At 46.6% G+C, this 22,627-nt stretch overlaps 1 protein-coding gene across 1 annotated transcript in view; it reads left to right on the forward strand.

Annotated features, from left to right (window-relative positions):
- The first annotated feature begins 12,884 nt into the window (after positions 1 to 12,884).
- The window catches only part of DDX18 (DEAD-box helicase 18), a 30,063-nt gene continuing 20,320 nt past the window's right edge, over positions 12,885 to 22,627 (forward strand). The window contains exon 1 of the mRNA XM_075285496.1: positions 12,885 to 12,996. Coding sequence (XP_075141597.1) covers positions 12,903 to 12,996 — 94 coding nt within the window. The 5' untranslated portion in view covers positions 12,885 to 12,902. The remainder of the gene's footprint in view (positions 12,997 to 22,627) is intronic.

Here is a 22,627-nt window from a genome sequence, read left to right on the forward strand (position 1 = left end):
TCTCCTCCATCTCTACCACCAGTATACACTATACATATCAGACCTCTCCTCCATCTCTACCACCAGTATACACTATACATATCAGACCTCTCCTCCATCTCTACCACCAGTATACACTATACATATCAGACCTCTCCTCCATCTCTACCACCAGTATACACTATACATATCAGTCCTCTCCTCCATCTCTACCACCAATACACTATACATATCAGACCTCTCCTCCATCTCTACCACCAGTATACACTATACATATCAGACCTCTCCTCCATCTCTACCAGTATACGCTATACATATCAGTCCTCTCCTCCATCTCTACCACCAGTATACACTATACATATCAGTCCTCTCCTCCATCTCTACCACCAGTACACACTATACATATCAGACCTCTCCTCCATCTCTACCACCAGTACACTCCATCCATATCAGTCCTCTCCTCCATCTCTACCACCAATACACTATACATATCAGTCCTCTCCTCCATCTCTACCACCAGTATACACTATACATATCAGTCCTCTCCTCCATCTCTACCACCAGTACACTATACATATCAGACCTCTCCTCCATCTCTACCACCAGTACACTATACATATCAGTCCTCTCCTCCATCTCTACCACCAGTATACACTATACATATCAGACCTCTCCTCCATCTCTACCACCAGTATACACTATACATATCAGTCCTCTCCTCCATCTCTACCACCAGTATACACTATACATATCAGTCCTCTCCTCCATCTCTACCACCAGTATACACTATACATATCAGACCTCTCCTCCATCTCTACCACCAGTATACACTATACATATCAGACCTCTCCTCCATCTCTACCACCAGTATACACTATACATATCAGACCTCTCCTCCATCTCTACCACCAGTATACACTATACATATCAGACCTCTCCTCCATCTCTACCACCAGTATACACTATACATATCAGACCTCTCCTCCATCTCTACCACCAGTATACACTATACATATCAGACCTCTCCTCCATCTCTACCACCAGTATACACTATACATATCAGTCCTCTCCTCCATCTCTACCACCAGTACACTATACATATCAGACCTCTCCTCCATCTCTACCACCAGTATACACTATACATATCAGTCCTCTCCTCCATCTCTACCACCAGTATACACTATACATATCAGTCCTCTCCTCCATCTCTACCACCAGTATACACTATACATATCAGACCTCTCCTCCATCTCTACCACCAGTATACACTATACATATCAGACCTCTCCTCCATCTCTACCACCAGTACACTATACATATCAGTCCTCTCCTCCATCTCTACCACCAGTATACACTATACATATCAGTCCTCTCCTCCATCTCTACCACCAGTACACTATACATATCAGTCCTCTCCTCCATCTCTACCACCAGTATACACTATACATATCAGACCTCTCCTCCATCTCTACCACCAGTATACACTATACATATCAGACCTCTCCTCCATCTCTACCACCAGTATACACTATACATATCAGACCTCTCCTCCATCTCTACCACCAGTATACACTATACATATCAGACCTCTCCTCCATCTCTACCACCAGTATACACTATACATATCAGACCTCTCCTCCATCTCTACCACCAGTATACACTATACATATCAGACCTCTCCTCCATCTCTACCACCAGTATACACTATACATATCAGTCCTCTCCTCCATCTCTACCACCAGTATACACTATACATATCAGACCTCTCCTCCATCTCTACCACCAGTATACACTATACATATCAGTCCTCTCCTCCATCTCTACCACCAGTACACTATACATATCAGTCCTCTCCTCCATCTCTACCACCAGTATACACTATACATATCAGTCCTCTCCTCCATCTCTACCACCAGTATACACTATACATATCAGTCCTCTCCTCCATCTCTACCACCAGTACACTATACATATCAGACCTCTCCTCCATCTCTACCACCAGTATACACTATACATATCAGACCTCTCCTCCATCTCTACCACCAGTATACACTATACATATCAGACCTCTCCTCCATCTCTACCACCAGTATACACTATACATATCAGACCTCTCCTCCATCTCTACCACCAGTATACACTATACATATCAGACCTCTCCTCCATCTCTACCACCAGTACACTCCATCCATATCAGTCCTCTCCTCCTCTACCACCAGTACACTCCATCCATATCAGTCCTCTCCTCCATCTCTACCACCAATACACTATACATATCAGACCTCTCCTCCATCTCTACCACCAGTACACTATACATATCAGTCCTCTCCTCCATCTCTACCACCAGTATACACTATACATATCAGTCCTCTCCTCCATCTCTACCACCAATACACTATACATATCAGACCTCTCCTCCATCTCTACCACCAGTACACTCCATCCATATCAGTCCTCTCCTCCATCTCTACCACCAGTATACACTATACATATCAGTCCTCTCCTCCATCTCTACCACCAATACACTATACATATCAGTCCTCTCCTCCTCTACCACCAGTACACTATACATATCAGTCCTCTCCTCCATCTCTACCACCAGTATACACTATACATATCAGTCCTCTCCTCCATCTCTACCACCAGTATACACTATACATATCAGACCTCTCCTCCATCTCTACCACCAGTACACTATACATATCAGTCCTCTCCTCCATCTCTACCACCAGTACACTATACATATCAGACCTCTCCTCCATCTCTACCACCAGTATACACTATACATATCAGTCCTCTCCTCCATCTCTACCACCAGTATACACTATACATATCAGTCCTCTCCTCCTCTACCACCAGTACACTATACATATCAGACCTCTCCTCCACCTCTACCACCAGTATACACTATACATATCAGTCCTCTCCTCCATCTCTACCACCAGTATACACTATACATATCAGTCCCTCTCTTCTTCCTTCTCCCATGTACAGCTCTCACACACTTTTCACACTCTTTAATCACCCCTTTACTTCTTTTAGCAGTGAAACCAAATATAAGCGCCCCCATAAATCACTGAACCCAGGTTCTCACATAACTCTAGGCCTGATAATAGGCAGGGTGGTGGGGTAGGATTACTGCTGTCACCGCAGTGCATTTTTCAGTCCATTCCCCGGGTCCCCTCACTCACATTCTCCTCATTTGCAGTCCATGCTATCAGACTTTTCCGCCCACTCTCCTTACGTGTAGCTGTGATCTACCGTCCCCGTCCACCTGGCTCACCCTACCAATTTTTGGACCACTTTGCTTCTTGGCTTCCCCACTTACTATCCTGGTCTATTCCTACCCTCATCATGGGTGACTGTAACATCCCTATTGCCCCGCTCACTCCCCAGCTGCCTCACAGTTTCTCTCATTAACCACTTCTTTTGGTCTTTCACAATGTTCTTCTTCTGCCACACATGTAGGTGGAAACACGATTGATCTAGTCTTCCATCGACTCCTCACAGTTTCTAAATTTACTAACTCTTCTCTGCCGCTCTCTGATCATAATCTTCTGTCTCTCACCATCAGTGCCCTCTCCCCTTCACAAGATACCCCTACCCATCACACATATAGGAACTTACATACTATCGACACCCAGCACCTCTCAGATACTCTACAGTCCTCTCTGTCCCCCATCTCCTCAATCTCCTGTCCCAATCTGGCCACCAGTCACTATAATGAAACCCTTAATAATGCATTGGATGAGGTTGCTCCCCCCTCCACTCGTAAAGTCCCACATAGGAGGCAGCAGCCCTGGCACACGCCACAGACACGATTTCTTCAGCGCTGCTCTAGGTGTGCCGAACGTCTCTGGAGAAAATCACGCTCACCTGCAGATTTCCTCCACTTCAAATTTATGCTTAAATCATATAGATCTGCCCTTCACCTCGCCAAGCAAGACTATTTCACCGCCCTCATCTCTTCTCTCTCCAGCAACCCTAAAAGGCTTTTTGAAACTTTTCACTCCTTACTCACACCCAAGGAACAGACGCCATTCACAGACCTTAGTGCTGATGACCTGGCCATGTATTTCCATGATAAAATTGATAAGATCCATCAGGAAATTACTGCCCAAGCCCCAGGTGGCATTGATCCCCTCACCTAACATAGTACTGATCCCACCACCTACCATAGCAATGATCCCCTCACCAACCGCACTTCAGACTGTCCATTCTCATCTTTTGAACCTGTTACAGAAGAGGAAGTCTCCCAACTACTTTCTTCATCTCTCCCTATAACCTGCAGTAGTGACCCCTTCCCCTCACACCTTCTCCAATCTCTGTCGCCTGCTGTCACGACTTACCTTACTAAAATATTTAACCTCTCTCTCTCTTCTGGAATCTTCCCATTCTCCTTCAAGCATGCTGTTATACCTCCGCTATTGAAAAAACCCTCCCTGGACCCATCCTGTGCTGCTAACTATCGACCCGTCTCTAACCTCCCCTTTATCTCTAAACTCTTGGAACGCCTGGTCTATTCTCGTTTAATCCGCTCTCTCTCTGCTAACTCTCTGCTTGACCCCTTACAATCGGGTTTCCGCGCTCTGCACTCTACTGAAACGGCTCTCACAAAAGTCTCCAATGATCTCCTGATGGCTAAATCCAATGGTGACTTCTCTCTTCTTATTCTTCTGGACCTCTCTGCAGCTTTTGACACTGTTGACCATCATCTCCTCCTCACTCTGCTCCGCTCAGTCGGTCTCAATGACACTGCGCTCTCCTGGTTCTCCTCTTATCTCTCAGACCGCACTTTCAGTCTATCATTTGCGGGCTCTGTTTCTTCCCCTCTTTCCCTTGCCGTTGGGGTTCCTCAGGGCTCGGTCCTAGGCCCCCTGCTCTTTTCTCTCTACACAGCCCCCATTGGACAAACCATCGCCAGATTTGGCTTCAGGTACCATCTTTATGCTGATGACACCCAATTATACACATCTTCCCGTGACATCACCCCTGCACTCATACAGAACACCAGTGACTGTCTCTCTGCTGTCTCTAATATCATGTCCTCGCTCTATCTGAAACTAAATCTCTCTAAGACTGAACTACTACTGTTTCCACCATCTAACAGATCTGTCCCTGATATATCCATTGCAGTCTCAGGCCTTACTATAACTCCTAGGCAGTAGGCCCGCTGCCTCGGGGTCATGTGTGACGCAGACCTTTCCTTCACCCCTCATATTGAATCACTCGCATGCTCATGTCACCTCCACCTCAAAAACATCTCCAGAATACGCCCTTTCCTTACCAGAGATACACTAAAGACACTTATTGTCTCTGATTCATTCTCGCCTTGACTACTGTAACTCCTTACTAATCCGTCTTCCCCTCACTAAACTCTCCCCTCTACAATCTATTCTGAATGCAGCGGCTCATCTATCAGGCGAGACGCTACAGCGAGGCCTCCGGTCTGTGCCGGTCACTACAGCGAGGCCTCCGGTCTGTGCCGGTCACTACAGCGAGGCCTCCGGTCTGTGCTGGTCACTACAGCGAGGCCTCCGGTCTGTGCCGGTCCCTACAGCGAGGCCTCCGGTCTGTGCCGGCCACTACAGCGAGGCCTCCGGTCTGTGCCGGTCACTACACTGGCTGCCTATTCATTATAGAATAAAATATAAAGTTCTCCCCCTCCCCCACAAGGCTCTCCATAATGCCGCACCTCCCTATATTTCCTCCCTCATCTCTGTCTACCGCCCAACCCCCGCTTTCCGCTCACTCAATGACCTAACACTTCCATCCTCTATTATCAGAACCTCCCCCGCTCGTATACAAGACTTCTCCCGAGCTGCACCACTTCTCTGGAATGTTCTACCCCGGACAATCAGAGGAACTCCCAATTTCTACAGCTTTAAGCGCAAACTAAAGACGCATCTTATCAGACCGGCCGATCACAATGTCTAACGTAAACCCTTCTGTACTATAATTAGAAACCCCAAAATCTAGCCCTCCTCTGTCCCCGCCCCCACATTACCCCACATGATATGATGTCATCTGAGGATAACTTTATATGTCCGAGCTCCATCCACATGTTACAGGACACGACTGGTGACGGCTCATAAAGTCTTATGTTTGTGTAATGACAGTCACCTCTATTACAGAAGTGTCTGACCCCTGTATAAGCAATGCCGCCCCTGCTACCTCCTATATCACCCCCTCTACCTCATAGATTGTAAGCTCTTGTGTCACCCCCTCTACCTCATAGACTGTAAGCTCTTGTGTCACCCCCTCTACCTCATAGACTGTAAGCTCTTGTGTCCCCCCCTCTACCTCATAGATTGTAAGCTCTTGTGTCCCCCCCCTCTACCTCATAGACTGTAAGCTCTTGTGTCCCCCCCTCTACCTCATAGATTGTAAGCTCTTGTGTCACCCCTCTACCTCATAGATTGTAAGCTCTTGTGTCACCCCCTCTACCTCATAGAGTGTAAGCTCTTGTGTCACCCCCTCTACCTCATAGAGTGTAAGCTCTTGTGTCACCCCCTCTACCTCATAGATTGTAAGCTCTTGTGTCCCCCCCTCTACCTCATAGACTGTAAGCTCTTGTGTCACCCCCCTCTACCTCATAGATTGTAAGCTCTTGTGTCCCCCCTCTACCTCATAGAGTGTAAGCTCTTGTGTCCCCCCTCTTCCTCATAGACTGTAAGCTCTTGTGTCCCCCCCTCTACCTCATAGATTGTAAGCTCTTGTGTCCCCCCTCTACCTCATAGACTGTAAGCTCTTGTGTCCCCCCCCCTCTACCTCATAGAGTGTAAGCTCTTGTGTCCCCCCTCTTCCTCATAGACTGTAAGCTCTTGTGTCCCCCCCTCTACCTCATAGATTGTAAGCTCTTGTGTCCCCCCTCTACCTCATAGACTGTAAGCTCTTGTGTCCGCCCCTCTACCTCATAGACTGTAAGCTCTTGTGTCACCCCCTCTACCTCATAGATTGTAAGCTCCTGTGTCACCCCCTCTACCTCATAGATTGTAAGCTCTTGTGTCACCCCCTCTACCTCATAGATTGTAAGCTCTTGTGTCACCCCCCTCTACCTCATAGACTGTAAGCTCTTGTGTCCCCCCCTCTACCTCATAGATTGTAAGCTCTTGTGTCCCCCCCTCTACCTCATAGATTGTAAGCTCTTGTGTCACCCCCTCTACCTCATAGACTGTAAGCTCTTGTGTCCCCCCTCTACCTCATAGACTGTAAGCTCTTGTGTCACCCCCTCTACCTCATAGATTGTAAGCTCCTGTGTCACCCCCTCTACCTCATAGATTGTAAGCTCTTGTGTCCCCCCCTCTACCTCATAGATTGTAAGCTCTTGTGTCCCCCCCTCTACCTCATAGACTGTAAGCTCTTGTGTCCGCCCCTCTACCTCATAGACTGTAAGCTCTTGTGTCACCCCCCTCTACCTCATAGACTGTAAGCTCTTGTGTCACCCCCTCTACCTCATAGATTGTAAGCTCCTGTGTCACCCCCTCTACCTCATAGATTGTAAGCTCTTGTGTCCCCCCCTCTACCTCATAGACTGTAAGCTCTTGTGTCCGCCCCTCTACCTCATAGACTGTAAGCTCTTGTGTCCCCCCCTCTACCTCATAGATTGTAAGCTCCTGTGTCACCCCCTCTACCTCATAGACTGTAAGCTCTTGTGTCACCCCCTCTACCTCATAGATTGTAAGCTCTTGTGTCCCCCCCTCTACCTCATAGATTGTAAGCTCTTGTGTCCCCCCCTCTACCTCATAGATTGTAAGCTCTTGTGTCACCCCCTCTACCTCATAGATTGTAAGCTCTTGTGTCACCCCCTCTACCTCATAGACTGTAAGCTCTTGTGTCACCCCCTCTACCTCATAGATTGTAAGCTCTTGTGTCCCCCCCTCTACCTCATAGACTGTAAGCTCTTGTGTCACCCCCTCTACCTCATAGATTGTAAGCTCTTGTGTCCCCCCCTCTACCTCATAGACTGTAAGCTCTTGTGTCCGCCCCTCTACCTCATAGACTGTAAGCTCTTGTGTCACCCCCTCTACCTCATAGATTGTAAGCTCTTGTGTCACCCCCTCTACCTCATAGATTGTAAGCTCTTGTGTCACCCCCTCTACCTCATAGACTGTAAGCTCTTGTGTCCCCCCTCTACCTCATAGATTGTAAGCTCTTGTGTCACCCCCTCTACCTCATAGATTGTAAGCTCTTGTGTCCCCCCTCTACCTCATAGATTGTAAGCTCTTGTGTCACCCCCTCTACCTCATAGATTGTAAGCTCTTGTGTCACCCCCTCTACCTCATAGATTGTAAGCTCTTGTGTCCCCCACCTCCTCATAGATTGTAAGCTCTTGTGAGCAGGGCCCTCAGTCCCATTGTGTGAAATGACTTTCTCTGTAATGTCTCTTTCTTTCTGTAGTTGAACCCTATATTCTGTACAGCGCTGCGGAATATGTTGGTGCTATAGAAATAACATGTATTATTATATTATTCTTGATTTCACAGCTCAGCTCATTTACTTGAATGGGTCTGAGCTGCCATCAAGTCACGTGACTTACGTCATAGGGCCAGTACAATGGAAGCGGTTTCTGTGAGCGTCACTGCAGCTTCAAACCGCTGATCAAAGCCCCACGGAATATAAGGGCTAGTTCACACGTGAACTGCCCGCGCGGGTTTAGACACAGAGAGACGCGGCGAGCCGCGTCTTTCTCTTGTCAAAACCCGCCCGCCGCGACCATCGCTGTCGCGGCTTAACCCTCTGCTGTCGGCTCAAATGAATGAGCCGACATAGGAGGGAGCTGCGGGGGGCGGAAGCAGCGCGGCTGAGACTGCGCGGCTTCCGCCTGAAGAAAGGACATGTCCTTTCTTTTCTCCGCTAGCGGAGAACAGAAGCCCGGCGGTCTCCATAGACCACCATTATAAGGGGAGGTTTTGGACGCGAAATCCGCTGTCAAAAACCTCCCCTTATACTCACGTGTGAACTAGCCCTAAATGAGTCAGATAAGGCGCCAACAAAATGGGCCAAGAACCTAAAAACGCGTCGCAATACGTCGGCACTATCAGAAATATCAATAAATGAAAATAAAACATTTTTATATTAAAATAAAAAAAATATCACAAGGTCCTGGAGCCAAAGAGGAGACTCAAGCCTGTCTCCATGGCAATGCGGGGCCTAGTAATAAGAAACAGGACTGGCATCACCAGGACAGCTCAGGAATCCAGCAGGCCCTCTTATTATACAGTCAGGCATCACCAGGACAGCTCAGTTATCTATCAGGCCCTCTTATTATACAGTCAGGCATCACCAGGACAGCCCAGTTATCTATCAGGCCCTCTTATTATACAGTCAGGCATCACCAGGACAGCTCAGTTATCTATCAGGCCCTCTTATTATACAGTCAGGCATCACCAGGACAGCTCAGTTATCTATCAGGCCCTCTTATTATACAGTCAGGCATCACCAGGACAGCCCAGTCATCTATCAGGCCCTCTTATTATACAGTCAGGCATATCCGAGGTCAGCTCAGTTATCTATCAGGCCCTCTTATTATACAGTCAGGCATCACCAGGACAGCCCAGTTATCTATCAGGCCCTCTTATTATACAGTCAGGCATCACCAGGTCAGCCCAGTTATCTATCAGGCCCTCTTATTATACAGTCAGGCATCACCAGGACAGCCCAGTTATCTATCAGGCCCTCTTATTATACAGTCAGGCATATCCGAGGTCAGCTCAGTTATCTATCACGCCCTCTTATTATACAGTCAGGCATATCCGAGGTCAGCCCAGTTATCTATCAGGCCCTCTTATTATACAGTCAGGCATATCCGAGGTCAGCTCAGTTATCTATCAGGCCCTCTTATTATACAGTCAGGCATCACCAGGACAGCCCAGTTATCTATCAGGCCCTCTTATTATACAGTCAGGCATATCCGAGGTCAGCTCAGTTATCTATCAGGCCCTCTTATTATACAGTCAGGCATCACCAGGACAGCTCAGTTATCTATCAGGCCCTCTTATTATACAGTCAGGCATCCCCAGGACAGCCCAGTTATCTATCAGGTCCTCTTATTATACAGTCAGGCATCACCAGGACAGCTCAGTTATCTATCAGGTCCTCTTATTATACAGTCAGGCATCACCAGGACAGCTCAGGAATCCAGCAGGCCCTCTTATTATACAGTCAGGCATATCCGAGGTTAGCTCAGTTATCTATCAGGCCCTCTTATTATACAGTCAGGCATCACCAGGACAGCTCAGGAATCCAGCAGGCCCTCTTATTATACAGTCAGGCATATCCGAGGTCAGCTCAGTTATCTATCAGGCCCTCTTATTATACAGTCAGGCATATCCGAGGTCAGCCCAGTTATCTATCAGGTCCTCTTATTATACAGTCAGGCATCACCAGGACAGCTCAGTTATCTATCAGGCCCTCTTATTATACAGTCAGGCATATCCGAGGTCAGCTCAGTTATCTATCACGCCCTCTTATTATACAGTCAGGCATCACCAGGACAGCTCAGTTATCTATCAGGCCCTCTTATTATACAGTCAGGCATCACCAGGACAGCTCAGTTATCTATCAGGCCCTCTTATTATACAGTCAGGCATCACCAGGACAGCCCAGTTATCTATCAGGCCCTCTTATTATACAGTCAGGCATCACCAGGACATCTCAGGAATCCAGCAGGCCCTCTTATTATACAGTCAGGCATATTCGAGGTCAGCCCAGTTATCTATCAGGCCCTCTTATTATACAGTCAGGCATATCCGAGGTCAGCTCAGTAATCTATCAGGCCCTCTTATTATACAGTCAGGCATCACCAGGACAGCCCAGTAATCTATCAGGCCCTCTTATTATACAGTCAGGCATCACCAGGACAGCCCAGTTATCTATCAGGCCCTCTTATTATACAGTCAGGCATATCCGAGGTCAGCTCAGTAATCTATCAGGCCCTCTTATTATACAGTCAGGCATATCCGAGGTCAGCTCAGTAATCTATTAGGCCCTCTTATTATACAGTCAGGCATCACCAGGACAGCTCAGTTATCTATCAGGCCCTCTTATTATACAGTCAGGCATCACCAGGACAGCTCAGTTATCTATCAGGCCCTCTTATTATACAGTCAGGCATATCCGAGGACAGCTCAGTTATCTATCAGGCCCTCTTATTATACGATCAGGCATATCCGAGGTCAGCTCAGTTATCTATCAGGCCCTCTTATTATACAGTCAGGCATCACCAGGACAGCCCAGTTATCTATCAGGCCCTCTTATTATACAGTCAGGCATATCCGAGGACAGCCCAGTTATCTATCAGGCCCTCTTATTATACAGTCAGGCATATCCGAGGTCAGCTCAGTTATCTATCAGGCCCTCTTATTATACAGTCAGGCATCACCAGGACAGCCCAGTTATCTATCAGGCCCTCTTATTATACAGTCAGGCATATCCGAGGTCAGCTCAGTTATCTATCAGGCCCTCTTATTATACAGTCAGGCATCACCAGGACAGCTCAGTTATCTATCAGGCCCTCTTATTATACAGTCAGGCATCCCCAGGACAGCCCAGTTATCTATCAGGTCCTCTTATTATACAGTCAGGCATCACCAGGACAGCTCAGTTATCTATCAGGTCCTCTTATTATACAGTCAGGCATCACCAGGACAGCTCAGGAATCCAGCAGGCCCTCTTATTATACAGTCAGGCATATCCGAGGTTAGCTCAGTTATCTATCAGGCCCTCTTATTATACAGTCAGGCATCACCAGGACAGCTCAGGAATCCAGCAGGCCCTCTTATTATACAGTCAGGCATATCCGAGGTCAGCTCAGTTATCTATCAGGCCCTCTTATTATACAGTCAGGCATATCCGAGGTCAGCCCAGTTATCTATCAGGTCCTCTTATTATACAGTCAGGCATCACCAGGACAGCTCAGTTATCTATCAGGCCCTCTTATTATACAGTCAGGCATCACCAGGACAGCCCAGTTATCTATCAGGCCCTCTTATTATACAGTCAGGCATCACCAGGACATCTCAGGAATCCAGCAGGCCCTCTTATTATACAGTCAGGCATCACCAGGACATCTCAGGAATCCAGCAGGCCCTCTTATTATACAGTCAGGCATATTCGAGGTCAGCCCAGTTATCTATCAGGCCCTCTTATTATACAGTCAGGCATATCCGAGGTCAGCTCAGTAATCTATCAGGCCCTCTTATTATACAGTCAGGCATCACCAGGACAGCCCAGTAATCTATCAGGCCCTCTTATTATACAGTCAGGCATCACCAGGACAGCCCAGTTATCTATCAGGCCCTCTTATTATACAGTCAGGCATATCCGAGGTCAGCTCAGTAATCTATCAGGCCCTCTTATTATACAGTCAGGCATATCCGAGGTCAGCTCAGTAATCTATTAGGCCCTCTTATTATACAGTCAGGCATCACCAGGACAGCTCAGTTATCTATCAGGCCCTCTTATTATACAGTCAGGCATCACCAGGACAGCTCAGTTATCTATCAGGCCCTCTTATTATACAGTCAGGCATATCCGAGGACAGCTCAGTTATCTATCAGGCCCTCTTATTATACGATCAGGCATATCCGAGGTCAGCTCAGTTATCTATCAGGCCCTCTTATTATACAGTCAGGCATATCCGAGGTCAGCTCAGTTATCTATCAGGCCCTCTTATTATACAGTCAGGCATATCCGAGGACAGCTCAGTTATCTATCAGGCCCTCTTATTATACGATCAGGCATATCCGAGGTCAGCTCAGTAATCTATCAGGCCCTCTTATTATACAGTCAGGCATATCCGAGGTCAGCTCAGTTATCTATCAGGCCCTCTTATTATACGATCAGGCATATCAGCGGACAGCTCAGTATCAGGACACCTTTGCTAGTGACGACACTTCCGGCCAGTCCCACGTGTACTCACCATGGCGGATCTACAGATGAAACTGCTGCGGAAGAAAATCCAAAAGAGAAGTGAAAAAATCCGAAAAAGAAAACAAGAAAAGAAACCGGAGGAAGGTGAGAGAGGAGGAGGGGGAGAGAGGAGGAGGGGAAGAGACCGGGAGAGAGGAGGAGGAGAAGAGACCGGGAGAGAGGAGGAGGAGAAGAGACCGGGAGAGAGGAGGAGGGGAAGAGACCGGGAGAGAGGAGGAGGGGAAGAGACCGGGAGAGAGGAGGAGGGGGAGAGACCGGGAGAGAGGAGGAGGGGAAGAGACCGGGGGAGAGGAGGAGGGGAAGAGAGGAGGAGGGGAAGACCGGGAGAGAGGAGGAGGGGGAGACCGGAGGAGGAGGGGAAGAGACCGGGAGAGAGGAGGAGGGGAAGAGACCGGGAGAGAGGAGGAGGGGAAGAGACCGGGAGAGAGGAGGAGGGGAAGAGACCGGGAGAGAGGAGGAGGGGAAGAGACCGGGAGAGAGGAGGAGGGGAAGAGACCGGGAGAGAGGAGGAGGGGAAGAGACCGGGAGAGAGGAGGAGGGGAAGAGACCGGGAGAGAGGAGGAGGGGAAGAGACCGGGAGAGAGGAGGAGGGGGAGAGACCGGGAGAGAGGAGGAGGGGAAGAGACCGGGAGAGAGGAGGAGGGGGAGAGACCGGGAGAGAGGAGGAGGGGGAGAGACCGGGAGAGAGGAGGAGGGGGAGAGACCGGGAGAGAGGAGGAGGGGGAGAGACCGGGAGAGAGGAGGAGGGGGAGAGACCGGGAGAGAGGAGGAGGGGGAGAGACCGGGAGAGAGGAGGAGGGGGAGAGACCGGGAGAGAGGAGGAGGGGGAGAGACCGGGAGAGAGGAGGAGGGGGAGAGACCGGGAGAGAGGAGGAGGGGGAGAGACCGGGAGAGAGGAGGAGGGGGAGAGACCGGGAGAGAGGAGGAGGGGGAGAGACCGGGAGAGAGGAGGAGGGGGAGGGGGTGTGTCACTGAGCACCGTATACATATCATGTGTGTCACTGAGCACCGTATACATATCATGTGTGTCACTGAGCACCGTATACATATCATGTGTGTCACTGAGCACCGTATACATATCATGTGTGTCACTGAGCACCGTATACATATCATGTGTGTCACTGAGCACCGTATACATATCATGTGTGTCACTGAGCACCGTATACATATCATGTGTGTCACTGAGCACCGTATACATATCATGTGTGTCACTGAGCACCGTATACATATCATGTGTGTCACTGAGCACCGTATACATATCATGTGTGTCACTGAGCACCGTATACATATCATGTGTGTCACTGAGCACCGTATACATATCATGTGTGTCACTGAGCACCGTATACATATCATGTGTGTCACTGAGCACCGTATACATATCATGTGTGTCACTGAGCACCGTATACATATCATGTGTGTCACTGAGCACCGTATACATATCATGTGTGTCACTGAGCACCGTATACATATCATGTGTGTCACTGAGCACCGTATACATATCATGTGTGTCACTGAGCACCGTATACATATCATGTGTGTCACTGAGCACCGTATACATATCATGTGTGTCACTGAGCACCGTATACATATCATGTGTGTCACTGAGCACCGTATACATATCATGTGTGTCACTGAGCACCGTATACATATCATGTGTGTCACTGAGCACCGTATACATATCATGTGTGTCACTGAGCACCGTATACATATCATGTGTGTCACTGAGCACCGTATACATATCATGTGTGTCACTGAGCACCGTATACATATCATGTGTGTCACTGAGCACCGTATACATATCATGTGTGTCACTGAGCACCGTATACATATCATGTGTGTCACTGAGCACCGTATACATATCATGTGTGTCACTGAGCACCGTATACATATCATGTGTGTCACTGAGCACCGTATACATATCATGTGTGTCACTGAGCACCGTATACATATCATGTGTGTCACTGAGCACCGTATACATATCATGTGTGTCACTGAGCACCGTATACATATCATGTGTGTCACTGAGCACCGTATACATATCATGTGTGTCACTGAGCACCGTATACATATCATGTGTGTCACTGAGCACCGTATACATATCATGTGTGTCACTGAGCACCGTATACATATCATGTGTGTCACTGAGCACCGTATACATATCATGTGTGTCACTGAGCACCGTATACATATCATGTGTGTCACTGAGCACCGTATACATATCATGTGTGTCACTGAGCACCGTATACATATCATGTGTGTCACTGAGCACCGTATACATATCATGTGTGTCACTGAGCACCGTATACATATCATGTGTGTCACTGAGCACCGTATATTTAATGTATTTTACCAACAGACCAGACACATCGTGTGGATATAAGGTCCGAGCAGGTAGTGACACCGCAGCCTGATAATAACTGAAGTATTGCTGTGCGCCTGATATATCCGTATATGGTTACTATAGGTAGGTCCATGGCCTGATATATCCGTATATGGTTACTATAGGTAGGTCCATGGTCTGGTATATTCTGTAGTTACTATAGGTAGGTCCATGGTCTGGGTGTATTCTGTAGTTACTATAGGTAGGTCCATGGTCGGGGTATATTCTGTAGTTACTATAGGTAGGTCCATGGTCGGGGTGTATTCTGTAGTTACTATAGGTAGGTCCATGGTCGGGGTGTATTCTGTAGTTACTATAGGTAGGTCCATGGTCTGGTATATTCTGTAGTTACTATAGGTAGGTCCATGGTCGGGGTGTATTCTGTAGTTACTATAGGTAGGTCCATGGTCGGGGTATATTCTGTAGTTACTATAGGTAGGTCCATGGTCGGGGTATATTCTGTAGTTACTATAGGTAGGTCCATGGTCGGGGTGTATTCTGTAGTTACTATAGGTAGGTCCATGGTCTGGGTGTATTCTGTAGTTACTATAGGTAGGTCCATGGTCTGGGTGTATTCTGTAGTTACTATAGGTAGGTCCATGGTCGGGGTGTATTCTGTAGTTACTATAGGTAGGTCCATGGTCGGGGTATATTCTGTAGTTACTATAGGTAGGTCCATGGTCTGGTGTACTCTGTAGTTACTATAGGTAGGTCCATGGTCGGGGTGTATTCTGTAGTTACTATAGGTAGGTCCATGGTCGGGGTGTACTCTGTAGTTACTACAGGTAGGTCCATGGTCTGGGTATATTCTGTAGTTACTATAGGTAGGTCCATGGTCTGGGTATATTCTGTAGTTACTATAGGTAGGTCCATGGTCTGGGTGTATTCTGTAGTTACTATAGGTAGGTCCATGGTCTGGGTGTATTCTGTAGTTACTATAGGTAGGTCCATGGTCGGGGTGTATTCTGTAGTTACTATAGGTAGGTCCATGGTCGGGGTGTATTCTGTAGTTACTATAGGTAGGTCCATGGTCGGGGTGTATTCTGTAGTTACTATAGGTAGGTCCATGGTCTGGGTGTATTCTGTAGTTACTATAGGTAGGTCCATGGTCTGGGTATATTCTGTAGTTACTATAGGTAGGTCTATGGTCTGGGTATATTCTGTAGTTACTATAGGTAGGTCTATGGTCTGGGTATATTCTGTAGTTACTATAGGTAGGTCCATGGTCGGGGTGTATTCTGTAGTTACTATAGGTAGGTCCATGGTCGGGGTGTATTCTGTAGTTACTATAGGTAGGTCCATGGTCTGGGTATATTCTGTAGTTACTATAGGTAGGTCCATGGTCTGGGTATATTCTGTAGTTACTATAGGTAGGTCTATGGTCTGGGTATATTCTGTAGTTACTATAGGTAGGTCCATGGTCTGGGTATATTCTGTAGTTACTATAGGTAGGTCTATGGTCTGGGTGTATTCTGTAGTTACTATAGGTAGGTCCATGGTCGGGGTGTATTCTGTAGTTACTATAGGTAGGTCCATGGTCGGGGTGTATTCTGTAGTTACTATAGGTAGGTCCATGGTCTGGGTGTATTCTGTAGTTACTATAGGTAGGTCCATGGTCTGGGTGTATTCTGTAGTTACTATAGGTAGGTCCATGGTCTGGGTGTATTCTGTAGTTACTATAGGTAGGTCCATGGTCGGGGTGTATTCTGTAGTTACTATAGGTAGGTCCATGGTCTGGTGTATTCTGTAGTTACTATAGGTAGGTCCATGGTCTGGTGTATTCTGTAGTTACTATAGGTAGGTCCATGGTCTGGGTATATTCTGTAGTTACTATAGGTAGGTCCATGGTCGGGGTATATTCTGTAGTTACTATAGGTAGGTCCATGGTCTGGGTATATTCTGTAGTTACTATAGGTAGGTCCATGGTCTGGGTGTATTCTGTAGTTACTATAGGTAGGTCCATGGTCTGGGTGTATTCTGTAGTTACTATAGGTAGGTCCATGGTCGGGGTGTATTCTGTAGTTACTATAGGTAGGTCCATGGTCTGGGTGTATTCTGTAGTTACTATAGGTAGATCCATGGTCTGGGTGTATTCTGTAGTTACTATAGGTAGGTCCATGGTCTGGGTGTATTCTGTAGTTACTATAGGTAGGTCCATGGTCTGGGTATATTCTGTAGTTACTATAGGTAGGTACATGGTCTGGCTATATTCTGTAGTTACTATAGGTAGGTCCATGGTCGGGGTATATTCTGTAGTTACTATAGGTAGGTCCATGGTCTGGGTGTATTCTGTAGTTACTATAGGTAGGTCCATGGTCTGGGTGTATTCTGTAGTTACTATAGGTAGGTCCATGGTCGGGGTGTATTCTGTAGTTACTATAGGTAGGTCCATGGTCGGGGTGTATTCTGTAGTTACTATAGGTAGGTCCATGGTCGGGGTGTATTCTGTAGTTACTATAGGTAGGTCCATGGTCTGGTATATTCTGTAGTTACTATAGGTAGGTCCATGGTCGGGGTGTATTCTGTAGTTACTATAGGTAGGTCCATGGTCGGGGTATATTCTGTAGTTACTATAGGTAGGTCCATGGTCGGGGTATATTCTGTAGTTACTATAGGTAGGTCCATGGTCGGGGTGTATTCTGTAGTTACTATAGGTAGGTCCATGGTCTGGGTGTATTCTGTAGTTACTATAGGTAGGTCCATGGTCTGGGTGTATTCTGTAGTTACTATAGGTAGGTCCATGGTCGGGGTGTATTCTGTAGTTACTATAGGTAGGTCCATGGTCGGGGTGTATTCTGTAGTTACTATAGGTAGGTCCATGGTCTGGTATATTCTGTAGTTACTATAGGTAGGTCCATGGTCGGGGTGTATTCTGTAGTTACTATAGGTAGGTCTATGGTCTGGGTATATTCTGTAGTTACTATAGGTAGGTCCATGGTCGGGGTGTATTCTGTAGTTACTATAGGTAGGTCCATGGTCGGGGTGTATTCTGTAGTTACTATAGGTAGGTCCATGGTCTGGGTATATTCTGTAGTTACTATAGGTAGGTCCATGGTCTGGGTATATTCTGTAGTTACTATAGGTAGGTCCATGGTCTGGGTATATTCTGTAGTTACTATAGGTAGGTCCATGGTCTGGGTATATTCTGTAGTTACTATAGGTAGGTCTATGGTCTGGGTATATTCTGTAGTTACTATAGGTAGGTCCATGGTCTGGGTATATTCTGTAGTTACTATAGGTAGGTCCATGGTCGGGGTGTATTCTGTAGTTACTATAGGTAGGTCCATGGTCGGGGTGTATTCTGTAGTTACTATAGGTAGGTCCATGGTCTGGGTGTATTCTGTAGTTACTATAGGTAGGTCCATGGTCGGGGTGTATTCTGTAGTTACTATAGGTAGGTCCATGGTCTGGTGTATTCTGTAGTTACTATAGGTAGGTCCATGGTCTGGTGTATTCTGTAGTTACTATAGGTAGGTCCATGGTCTGGGTATATTCTGTAGTTACTATAGGTAGGTCCATGGTCGGGGTATATTCTGTAGTTACTATAGGTAGGTCCATGGTCTGGGTATATTCTGTAGTTACTATAGGTAGGTCCATGGTCTGGGTGTATTCTGTAGTTACTATAGGTAGGTCCATGGTCTGGGTGTATTCTGTAGTTACTATAGGTAGGTCCATGGTCGGGGTGTATTCTGTAGTTACTATAGGTAGGTCCATGGTCTGGGTGTATTCTGTAGTTACTATAGGTAGATCCATGGTCTGGGTGTATTCTGTAGTTACTATAGGTAGGTCCATGGTCTGGGTGTATTCTGTAGTTACTATAGGTAGGTCCATGGTCTGGGTATATTCTGTAGTTACTATAGGTAGGTACATGGTCTGGCTATATTCTGTAGTTACTATAGGTAGGTCCATGGTCGGGGTATATTCTGTAGTTACTATAGGTAGGTCCATGGTCTGGGTGTATTCTGTAGTTACTATAGGTAGGTCCATGGTCTGGGTGTATTCTGTAGTTACTATAGGTAGGTCCATGGTCGGGGTGTATTCTGTAGTTACTATAGGTAGGTCCATGGTCGGGGTGTATTCTGTAGTTACTATAGGTAGGTCCATGGTCGGGGTGTATTCTGTAGTTACTATAGGTAGGTCCATGGTCTGGTATATTCTGTAGTTACTATAGGTAGGTCCATGGTCGGGGTGTATTCTGTAGTTACTATAGGTAGGTCCATGGTCGGGGTATATTCTGTAGTTACTATAGGTAGGTCCATGGTCGGGGTATATTCTGTAGTTACTATAGGTAGGTCCATGGTCGGGGTGTATTCTGTAGTTACTATAGGTAGGTCCATGGTCTGGGTGTATTCTGTAGTTACTATAGGTAGGTCCATGGTCTGGGTGTATTCTGTAGTTACTATAGGTAGGTCCATGGTCGGGGTGTATTCTGTAGTTACTATAGGTAGGTCCATGGTCGGGGTGTATTCTGTAGTTACTATAGGTAGGTCCATGGTCTGGTATATTCTGTAGTTACTATAGGTAGGTCCATGGTCGGGGTGTATTCTGTAGTTACTATAGGTAGGTCCATGGTCGGGGTGTATTCTGTAGTTACTATAGGTAGGTCCATGGTCTGGGTATATTCTGTAGTTACTATAGGTAGGTCCATGGTCGGGGTGTATTCTGTAGTTACTATAGGTAGGTCCATGGTCTGGGTGTATTCTGTAGTTACTATAGGTAGGTCCATGGTCGGGGTGTATTCTGTAGTTACTATAGGTAGGTCCATGGTCTCTGTGTATTCTGTAGTTACTATAGGTAGGTCCATGGTCTGGGTGTATTCTGTAGTTACTATAGGTAGGTCCATGGTCTGGGTGTATTCTGTAGTTACTATAGGTAGGTCCATGGTCGGGGTGTATTCTGTAGTTACTATAGGTAGGTCCATGGTCTGGGTGTACTCTGTAGTTACTATAGGTAGGTCCATGGTCTGGGTATATTCTGTAGTTACTATAGGTAATTCCATGGTCGGGGTATATTCTGTAGTTACTATAGGTAGGTCCATGGTCGGGGTGTATTCTGTAGTTACTATAGGTAATTCCATGGTCGGGGTGTATTCTGTAGTTACTATAGGTAGGTCCATGGTCGGGGTGTATTCTGTAGTTACTATAGGTAGGTCCATGGTCTGGGTATATTCTGTAGTTACTATAGGTAGGTACATGGTCTGGGTGTATTCTGTAGTTACTATAGGTAATTCCATGGTCGGGGTGTACTCTGTAGTTACTATAGGTAGGTCCATGGTCTGGGTATATTCTGTAGTTACTATAGGTAGGTCCATGGTCGGGGTATATTCTGTAGTTACTATAGGTAGGTCCATGGTCTGGGTGTATTCTGTAGTTACTATAGGTAGGTCCATGGTCTGGGTGTATTCTGTAGTTACTATAGGTAGGTCCATGGTCGGGGTATATTCTGTAGTTACTATAGGTAGGTCCATGGTCTGGGTATATTCTGTAGTTACTATAGGTAGGTCCATGGTCGGGGTGTATTCTGTAGTTACTATAGGTAGGTCCATGGTCTGGGTGTATTCTGTAGTTACTATAGGTAGGTCCATGGTCGGGGTATATTCTGTAGTTACTATAGGTAGGTCCATGGTCTGGGTGTATTCTCTAGTTACTATAGGTAGGTCCATGGTCTGGGTATATTCTGTAGTTACTATAGGTAGGTCCATGGTCTGGGTGTATTCTGTAGTTACTATAGGTAGGTCCATGGTCTGGGTATATTCTGTAGTTACTATAGGTAGGTCCATGGTCGGGGTGTATTCTGTAGTTACTATAGGTAGGTCCATGGTCGGGGTGTATTCTGTAGTTACTATAGGTAGGTCCATGGTCTGGGTGTATTCTGTAGTTACTATAGGTAGGTCCATGGTCGGGGTATATTCTGTAGTTACTATAGGTAGGTCCATGGTCTGGGTATATTCTGTAGTTACTATAGGTAGGTCCATGGTCGGGGTGTATTCTGTAGTTACTATAGGTAGGTCCATGGTCTGGGTGTACTCTGTAGTTACTATAGGTAGGTCCATGGTCTGGGTGTATTCTGTAGTTACTATAGGTAGGTCCATGGTCTGGGTATATTCTGTAGTTACTATAGGTAGGTCCATGGTCTGGGTGTACTCTGTAGTTACTATAGGTAGGTCCATGGTCTGGGTATATTCTGTAGTTACTATAGGTAGGTCCATGGTCTGGCTATATTCTGTAGTTACTATAGGTAGGTCCATGGTCTCTGTGTATTCTGTAGTTACTATAGGTAGGTCCATGGTCTGGCTATATTCTGTAGTTACTATAGGTAGGTCCATGGTCTGGGTGTATTCTGTAGTTACTATAGGTAGGTCCATGGTCGGGGTGTATTCTGTAGTTACTATAGGTAGGTCCATGGTCGGGGTATATTCTGTAGTTACTATAGGTAGGTCCATGGTCTGGGTGTATTCTGTAGTTACTATAGGTAGGTCCATGGTCTGGGTGTATTCTGTAGTTACTATAGGTAGGTCCATGGTCGGGGTATATTCTGTAGTTACTATAGGTAGGTCCATGGTCTGGGTATATTCTGTAGTTACTATAGGTAATTCCATGGTCTGGGTGTATTCTGTAGTTACTATAGGTAGGTCCATGGTCTGGGTGTATTCTGTAGTTACTATAGGTAGGTCCATGGTCGGGGTGTATTCTGTAGTTACTATAGGTAGGTCCATGGTCGGGGTATATTCTGTAGTTACTATAGGTAGGTCCATGGTCGGGGTATATTCTGTAGTTACTATAGGTAGGTCCATGGTCGGGGTATATTCTGTAGTTACTATAGGTAGGTCCATGGTCTCTGTGTATTCTGTAGTTACTATAGGTAGGTCCATGGTCTGGCTATATTCTGTAGTTACTATAGGTAGGTCCATGGTCTGGGTGTATTCTGTAGTTACTATAGGTAGGTCCATGGTCGGGGTGTATTCTGTAGTTACTATAGGTAGGTCCATGGTCGGGGTATATTCTGTAGTTACTATAGGTAGGTCCATGGTCTGGGTGTATTCTGTAGTTACTATAGGTAGGTCCATGGTCTGGGTGTATTCTGTAGTTACTATAGGTAGGTCCATGGTCGGGGTGTATTCTGTAGTTACTATAGGTAGGTCCATGGTCGGGGTGTATTCTGTAGTTACTATAGGTAATTCCATGGTCGGGGTGTACTCTGTAGTTACTATAGGTAGGTCCATGGTCGGGGTATATTCTGTAGTTACTATAGGTAGGTCCATGGTCTGGGTATATTCTGTAGTTACTATAGGTAGGTCCATGGTCTGGGTGTATTCTGTAGTTACTATAGGTAATT

Source organism: Leptodactylus fuscus, chromosome 8 (assembly GCF_031893055.1).
Source record: "Leptodactylus fuscus isolate aLepFus1 chromosome 8, aLepFus1.hap2, whole genome shotgun sequence".
Classification (NCBI taxonomy): Eukaryota; Metazoa; Chordata; class Amphibia; order Anura; family Leptodactylidae; genus Leptodactylus; species Leptodactylus fuscus.